Raw genomic sequence first — 9,220 nt, 5'->3', positions numbered from 1 at the left:
GACTTTCATCACAAACACCTTGAAGATAAGAACATTAGAATCTAACAATCTAAAACTATATTTACTTTGAAAAATCCCAGAGGTCCCAATTTCGCTGTGACTGCAACACAGTGCATCAAGTTCTGAAAATGGAGGAAAATGTTTATTGACCAAATGTCATGTAATTTTGATTTCCAAATCAATTTTTTATCTTTGATTTAAAAGAAATAAAGCTAGCCCAAATGACTATAGTTCTCATTATCCGCTGAAAAATTCTACTTACTCTGTATTCACCGGGTTTAGCATTCATAGTCCTCGTCTTCAGAACATCGAGTGGTTGCGTCAGAGTAGTAGCTATGGCTCCCTTTGAAGAGATGAGTAAATTGAAAAATATTAAATCCATACATTTCTAAGGCAAAGCAATAATACAACAAAACACTGAAAAAATGGAGGGCTTAAGAAATTCCAGGGGCAAAAAAGTGGTACTTCCACAAACACATTACAATTATGACCTCCTTTCTTTAGGTTAAATTGACTTGATAGAGAGAGAATTGTGGATTAGTAAATATTTAAAACAAAAAATGAAGAGACATTCTTCCAAGAAAGAAAGAGAAAAACATAGCAGTATGTGTATGCTATGGCAAATATGAAAATCTGGTTATTATGCATAATTACCTAATATTTTGGTAAAGTTCGATAAATTTTGTGAATTTTTTATCACATTTACTGGCATATTACAAAATTACATTTATTATGTATAATCCCAAGCTCGTATTGATAATTGTGATAAATCGTCAATGAGTTATTTGAATTTACTGGACATAATGTTCAAACTTCAGTCTAAGATGACGAGTTTTGATCAGTAATATTGGTTCTGTTTACAACTGCAGATAAATGACGACTAAAAGTGACAAATGTGGTAAGTGCTAAAAGTAAAAATGTTGGGAAATCACAAAAACTTTGTTTTCTGCATGTATGAACTATACATTCACACTAGCGATCTATTCACACACACTTTTGAACTACTTAGAGTACAACCATGCACTTTTCACATTTACCCCATTACAAAGCATTGCTCATTTGACACTTCAACATGAAAAAGTGTTTGAATTATTTTGGCACGCACATTGTTTACTACTTTTAGTCTTCAAATGTGAAGAAAGTCAACAATGCAAGACTGATTAAAAACTGTTTATTTTTCCAAACTTTTTCACACTTATTTGAATTTAATTTTTATGGCAAAACATGTAGTGAACCCATTGTGAATGGGCAAAACTGATAAGTGGTTGATTTTGATAAATATGAAAACATCATACAGAAATATATCTAATTTACCAACCTCATTTGGAAATTATGAACAATATAAAGGCTACAACAGACAAAATGCCCAACAAGGTGGCTGAAAAAAAGATGCCCATAAAAAAATCATAGTAAAAAAAAAAAAAAAATTTAAGAAAACTTATCAACACGATTGGTGATTATGCATATAGTCTCACCAATTTATTACATTTATCATAACATATACATAAACTGAATACCAGATCCAGAACTCATAGAAAACATGACAATAATACAAAATAATTTGCAATAATAAATGAACTTCACATACAGGTAAAACAATACGAGAATAAAACTTACAGCAGCTAAGCTGGAAGTAAAATGTGTGACTAGATTATCAGAGAAATAGCTAGTTGAAAGCAGAAACTGCTTGATCTGATCATAGAAAGAGAGCTGGAAAAAAAAAAACAGAATTCATAAAAATAATTATGCATCTTTAATTAAAATTGAAAAAATCCAAGAGAGAATTCAAATGTTGCATCTTAAGTTTATCAGGATGAAAATTAGGTTCAAGTAAATCCTTTCATAATTTTTTCTTCAATTCATAAAGTTAGCATGCTGTTGTTCTGTCACACCCATTTTAGAGATACAGGATGTTGATAAAAGAGGAGAAATGAATTTTATTCTCAATTTTCATTACTCGCTTAAAGTTCAGGTTTGAAACAAAACATACAACTGAACGTATGAATTTGCTGATAATGCTAGATAATGAGTGCATATAGTTACTATACACTTGATTAATAGCACACTTTACAATAGACTTGATCAATATTAATACATTTTTTTTCAATAAAGAAAATTATTATAAATTTGCATGTAGAAAATCTTGCTAATGTCAATATTTTCTTTGAAAAATTTCTCAAGGAAATGCTAAGATATACAGTAAAACCCCTCTTAATGGTCACCTTTCTATTATGACCAAATAATTTCAACTCATATAATAAAAGCATGCATTTCAAACCCAAGAATAACGGTCACCCTTCTTTTATGAATGAATTTTTTTCTCAGTGGTGTCCAGAAAAGAGGAGGGGAGAGGGTTACCATAATTAGGCAAACCATACAATGATATTAAATCAGCTTCGTATAGAGAACAAAAGACAAACAGTAAACAAAGAAAGAGAGAGAAAGGAAAAAAGCAAAAGATGTAAGCGTACTCTCATTGATAAGAAAAAAAAAACTTATCACAGTCTAATCAAACTTTTGACAGACCTGGCCGATAGTCATGAGTACAGCTCTCCCAGTTGCCATTGAAGCACCGGAAAATAATCTACGAGTTCCTTCCTTGTGATAGACTTGAATAAGACCATCAACTGCATGCTTGTAACTGTAAGATTCATGAATACATTTCGAAGAATAATAATAAACAGTTAAACATCAATGAAAATTTAAGATATTACACTTTATACACCTTAAATGTTTTTAACACAAAATATTTTTTTTCTTTATTAGAAAAATAACATTATTTGCCATCATGAAAGATGCACTAGCATACCCTGTATTTTTTAGTTTTTTGGCAAAATTTCAAAATGAGAAAGAAAAAAATTACACATCTTATTTGTGGCCAAATACAATACTTAATTCCAAGGGGCAATAACAATGACTATCGATCACAAATTATCACAGAATTAGCAAAACACTCATTTTGCTCATTTAACACTAATAAAATTTCTGAAATAGTCTACTTACTTTCTCCTATGTTCAATCGATAATTTAATGTCATTTTGCATCCTGAATATTAAAAAAAATGCATTGGTTGGTTTCCATGATTTATCATTTTTCCAATTCACAATAGAAAAAGATGCAGAAGTTATGCTTAGCTCATATATATATATATATACACATTGATTTATTAAAACCATCAATATAAAATATTATAGGCTATATCAATCTCACATCAGAATATTGTGTTTATAACAACAGTACTTTACATTAATATATTTCAACACTATTAAATACATATTCACTACAAAACCCATGAAGTACTGCATTCATGAAATACAGCACAGAAGAATTTCACTTATATATATGCAAACAAATTGAGACGTGTATAGATGAGGTAAAGAGATTTGGATTTTCTTTTGAGTTTAAGAACTACTAAATAAAAGTTAAAAATTACATAAATGCAATTTTTTAATTTTAAAAACATTGAAAATTCAAACTGATTTGGTAGAAAAATTTCTCTAAAATGTTTTCGGTCTTAGTTTGTTTGGAAGATTCTTTAAAATTGTACTTTACTGATATAACATAATTTTCATGGTCAGAAGTTGAATAACAGTCAAACTCCAATATAACAAACTATGATTCAACGAATTCTTTGATTTAATGAACCTTTTCTGAAATTCTGATGGAAATAAAGGTCAAACTCCTATGTAACAAATAAAAACCCTAATATAGTGATTTTCCATAAAACCACAATCCAAAAAAGATTTAACTTCCCAGGATTTGACCTTCAGCTTTAGAGACAAACAAGAGATTGGAGCAGTAACTGATTTATTGAAAGTAAGTAGCTAGTACTCCTTAGTAAAGGAGCCAATAAAGCCATGTATAGTGTGTATAGAAAGGTTTCAGAGGCAAATAAGTGTTCATCAGAGATTTTGACCTATGCTCTGCTGAGACATTTGGGTTCTATATGCACTTTCTAGGGATTCTGTGGTAGCCCTAGAACAATAAAATAGATCTTTAAATTTAATAAATACATTTTTCAAAAATGCCTATGGGTTCACAAATAGAAATTACAAACTAAAAAGAGCTCTGCAAGTCAAAAAAATGTTGCTTTTAAAATTTACTGTTCTAAATGTGTTTACGATTCTGATAAATTCAATCCTGATATACGATTTCCTCGACTCAACAAATAAAATTGTCTGTTTCTTCTGATTCTTAAAATCAGGGTTTGACTGCAGTATAAGTATTTTGTACAGTAAAATGTGTATGAGTTAATCATCCATAGTGTGACAGTTATGTGGTACAAAAGCATGTTTTACTGTATATTTATAAGGACGATAAATTTAGGTAGAGAAGAAAAAATATTGGCAAAAAATAAATAAATAAATAGAGAAGAAAATATACATATTAAGACACATAAATCAAATCCAAATATAGTTACACACCTGACGTTGATCATGTCACCGGGAGTACCAACAAATCCACCAGCAGCTCCAGCGATGCCAGCAACTGCAACTTTTTTGTAGAAAGGCATTGGTTCATCTGGGCTGCTTATGCGCTGTTTGACAACTTCATAAATACCAAATCTTGTGGTCGAGTAGGTCAGCTAAAAAAAAGTGGGGGTTGTTTATATTTATGTCTTCAGAGATAAAAAATGCTACAAAATATAAACTGATGATTATTATGTTACTGATATGTAACTTTTTTTACTTTTACTGACTATGTTAATTATTTGAAATTAATTTCAAAATTAGTTTTATGAGCAATATTCTTTTCCAAATGATTGAATTCAAGAAAAAAAGTGAGCTTGAAAAGAAAAGTGCACAAATGCTGTCAACTTGTGTGAATACATTTTATATAATTTCGTCAATCTTTTAAATAGAGGAAAGTTATTAATCCTCAATATTCTTTTAGGTTATGTATTGAAAATGCTTCTAGCTCAATGGCAGGCTGAAATTGAAGGAATCTTAGCCATGTCCATGAATGTCCATGATTACAACTCAATTACAATGGGGATGAGTTTAAAAGCTATTCATTAGAGCAGTATTTCTCAACCATTTTGATGTTGTAAACTCCCGTGTAGTGAAGGTCCATGCACTGTGGACGTTCTGTAGTGGTCAATGCTCCACAGTGGTGTATACCCCCTGTAGCGAAGGTCAATTTCAAGCAATCCGAACCCCCCCAGAAAATCCCAATTTATTATTTTTATAATTTGCATATTGAAGTAATAAATTACAGTTTCCCAGCACTAAATGTGCCCCCCATACAATGGTATTAAATGAAGATAAGATCGTGCTAACTCCTTACAAAATACTCACAGACCCCGGGGTTTGGGGCCACAGATGGAAAAACATTGCACTAGAGAGTGAAATAATGATGAATGAGCATGTCGCAACTAGTATGCAGCAAGTTAAATTGACACGCAGCTGGTAAACTTGATCGAAACACTCTAGGAAAACTGATCATTATGCTTTATTTCGTAATTTCATAACTATTGCAGCAATGTACATGCATTCAAATACAATTTTTATGAGATGAACTCTAAACTTTTATCATAATTAATTATATTGAAATTATTTCCATTGCACCATTTCATTCATTTTTGATGAAGAACATGGATAAACACTTACCTGTCGCAGCAGGGAAGCACTCAAGCCATTATAGAGAGCGAGAACACCTTGATACCTGATTATTTGAACTGTATTAGATATGATTCCGATTTTACCTTCCTGTTGAGTCTGCAGGTGTACCTGACATAAGAAATCAGTCTTCATTAATACGATCATAAGATAGAGGGAGAGGGGAAAAAATAAGGATTGATTAATGTTTGATTAAAATTATCAAAAACAATTTATACAATGTAATAATAAATAAAATTCAATCTCCCTGCATATAATAAATAATTACAGTAGACTCTCTGCCATATGACCTAATGTGGCAGAATAACAGACAGGATTACAGAAAAGCAAGATAGACTGGAGTTTCTATAAACACAAAACTCACTTCCTACCCCCTCCATACCATCAAAAAACCTTTTTTTATACCATAACTCGCTCCTACTCATATTTTCTGACCTCTGTGTACAGGGGAGTACTTAATAAATGTTTGCTATGCACTTCTAGACTGTTCTGTTTTAAATTTTTTTACTGCAGAAAAAGGAATTCCAAGAATAAAAATGTTGCACATATTTCAAGATAAACTTTATAATGTCTAACTTAATTGCAGGAAACATAAAACTCATGTACCTTTTAGAGCAGCGTTTTTCAACGGACCCCAGTGGGACCATTTTCTTATTTACTATTATTGCATGAACGACACATTTAGTGTTGTGAAATTGTAATTCACTACTTCAATTTTTCATATGTAAATGATAAAAAAACAACACATTTTGGATTTCATGGGAAGGCAGCGGGTAAATTTACCTTCCCTACAGGGAGTAGGTCATTTCGATGGATCATTGTATGGTGCCTAAAGGGGGTCCGCAACATCAAAAAGTTGGAGAAACAAACACTGCTATACAATACAAATACACACACTTTCAAAGTGAACAAAGCATAAACATAAAATGTAGGATACGTTTTTACAAAAATTATTTAAACTTATTTTAGTGTTGATTGATAAATGATTAAACAAACATGAAAAAGTAATACCACAATTCATTATAATACATTGTTTCCAACCCTTAACTGGTGTGGTAGGGTCATTTTGACCCCTCGCATTCTTCATCTTGCCTCCCCTTCAGGAAGAAACGCATCTGGAACATCTTATTTTCAGTACCTTTCAATCTAGTTTAATGTTTACATGTATTTAATTTATGATGACAATTATGGTGATAAATTTATGATGTTCTACGTTTTCTTCCCCTTATATCATTGATGAGTTTCCATGGGGTCAAAATGACCCCATCACACCACTTGCAGAAGTATTTTTCTGTCTGACAGTGTTCAGATTGAAATGGCATATCGGAAGAGAGGCAGTTTTCTCGATAATGGTTTCAAATTCATGGTGAAACATTGGATATCCGAGGTGAGCATGAGGATAGTGTTGTTAGTGAATTTTACATAAGATCTGTGTGATCAACATGTCATGGTGTTGTTCGCAAGTACTGTGTTTCCGACTTAGAATAAGATTAATTCTGGCACTTGTGAAAACACAGTAAATATTATTCTTATTTGTAAATTTTATTGCCAGAGTACATTTCAATCATATCTTAATTTTTTAATCATAAAAGTTGCATTCAAAAATTTAATAAATAATTAAATTTTTTTTTTCAAAAGTCATATATCCCTCTATTTTTTTTTCAAAATGTGTCTCTCTTAATAAAAGATCATTTTTGATAAAATAATTAAAGAAATCTAAAAAATTATTTAGTGAATTAATTGATAGAAGAATGATGAAAATGATGAATGAATAAAAATCCTGTTGCTTTAATGAAAATTTATTTAGTTTTTAAAATCCATTAATACTTGCTGGGGGTCAAAATTGCACCACGGCGCCAGTTACATACAAAATTTTCACAACACCAGTTAAAGGATAAACTAGCCCAGATAGTACGGCAGCTGGATAGTCAAGAGTTTATTGCATTCGATTAAATATGAAAAGAATAGAAAAACACATTAAATTGGCAATATCGAAACATTTGAAATTATAATTTTTTCTTCTAAGGATTTTTTGTTGCAATGTTTAAAAAAAAAAGAGCTAATGATGCTTGTACTTCCATCCCTATGCCATGGTATTTTTTTTTACAATGTGTTTGCAAAAATACTTATTTACATTGTAATATTTCAGAAAAAAATCTGCAGATCATATGCATCAGTCAAAAATCAACATTAGAAAATTCAAGTGTTTTATACATGTAAATTCTGCTGATTATATGCAGGAAATTCAAATTACATTATAATCACTAGATCAGTGGTTCCCAATCAGTGTGGATTGAGTACCCTCTCAGGAGGTTGCGAGAGATTCTCCAAAACAAAAATGTCAAAATAAGAAATTTGTTTTATAACTGTCAAAACTAAAGAACGACGTTACTCAGCTGAGCTGATTACCATTTTAAATTCTACTTGTACAATAATCAATATATCAAGTTAATACTTACACAGGGTGACTCAGAGAAAATCGCCCGATTTTGAAATTGTATATTCCTTAAAAATTAAAAACACAGAATGACGGGCAACATACAGTATGTAAATATGAAGGGAAAATAACTACGTTCTATGAACTACGCTGTTAATGGCCGATTTCAAGTATAGAATGATTTTGAAATTGGATGATTCTTTCTTAATGAACCTGTACATGAAAATCAAGGAGCATACATCTCGCTACATTTCCATCATGCATAAGAAACACTGAGTACATAAAAAAATATTTACACGTTTTTAAAAATTTTAACATTGTTAAAAGTGCTAGGCATCAACATTTCCTAATTTGAACTGAAGTATGCGCGGCGGCTCACCAAAGACTGTGGCCAAGTGCGGGGACTGCGTGAGAGGATTTTTGTGACTCGACTCAGACCTGAAGATAATGCTGATTCAACATGTTATGTTCTCAATGATACAATAAAAGTAGATAGTTACACAAGCATTATAAAAAGCTTTCCGTACAGTAGAATTATTGGGGAAAATCGGGACATATAGTCAGCCTACGTAAGAGGTCGATACATTTTTTTATTAAAAGGGGTCTACTTCAAAAAGTTTCAGAACTACTGCACTAGATGAGGAATGCACAGTACCTTCCACATTGCAAAAGAGACTACATTTTCGTAAGATCATTGGATGATGATAACATTATACAGCAGAACACCAAAATTTAATAAACTGTATAAATGCCATATAGTGTATATGTATGATGAATTGACAAAAATTTTGTGGGCATGGTAGCACAGGTTGATAAGATACTCGCCTGAAGTACCAAAAGGACGTTTAGAGGTGTCGCGAGTTCGATAGGCTACCCGGTTCGTCCTTGTCAGAAAACTTTCCTGACACAGGGGTACAACAGAAACGGTGACATGACCACAGAAAAAGATTGCTATTACAGGGAGTACCCTATCGAGGTGTTAGTGCACCAACTTCTCGAAAAGTATAAAAACAAGCTTGCCGTTTGGAATCGGCAATAAATTGTAGGTCCCGGTCTAATTAGCCCTCGTGTGCAGAAAATGACCGTGGTGCAACAAAAATTATCAAATTATCAAAAATTCTGTCATGATTGTAAACAGATAGAAGCAAACATATTATATAACCAC

At 31.6% G+C, this 9,220-nt stretch overlaps 1 protein-coding gene across 3 annotated transcripts in view; it reads right to left on the bottom strand.

The window, feature by feature from the left end:
* The window catches only part of Dic1 (Dicarboxylate carrier 1), a 29,455-nt gene that overhangs the window by 5,654 nt on the left and 14,581 nt on the right, over window positions 1–9,220 (bottom strand). For all 3 annotated transcript variants that reach the window (XM_089232424.1, XM_089232423.1, XM_089232422.1), the window contains exons 4-10: window positions 5,610–5,729; window positions 4,425–4,585; window positions 3,004–3,045; window positions 2,527–2,641; window positions 1,618–1,710; window positions 263–343; window positions 66–122 (exon numbers count right to left, since the gene is read on the bottom strand). In XM_089232424.1, the coding sequence (XP_089088550.1) occupies window positions 66–122; window positions 263–343; window positions 1,618–1,710; window positions 2,527–2,641; window positions 3,004–3,045; window positions 4,425–4,585; window positions 5,610–5,729 (669 nt within the window). The remainder of the gene's footprint in view (window positions 1–65; window positions 123–262; window positions 344–1,617; window positions 1,711–2,526; window positions 2,642–3,003; window positions 3,046–4,424; window positions 4,586–5,609; window positions 5,730–9,220) is intronic.

This window comes from Pholcus phalangioides, unplaced genomic scaffold (genome assembly GCF_987345545.1).
Source record: "Pholcus phalangioides strain wild (caught in Gottingen) unplaced genomic scaffold, Ppha-v1.0 ptg000001l_1, whole genome shotgun sequence".
In the NCBI taxonomy this organism is placed as follows: domain Eukaryota; kingdom Metazoa; phylum Arthropoda; class Arachnida; order Araneae; family Pholcidae; genus Pholcus; species Pholcus phalangioides.
Note: the sequence above shows the minus strand (reverse complement) of the source record. Positions and strands in the feature narration are given on the sequence as shown.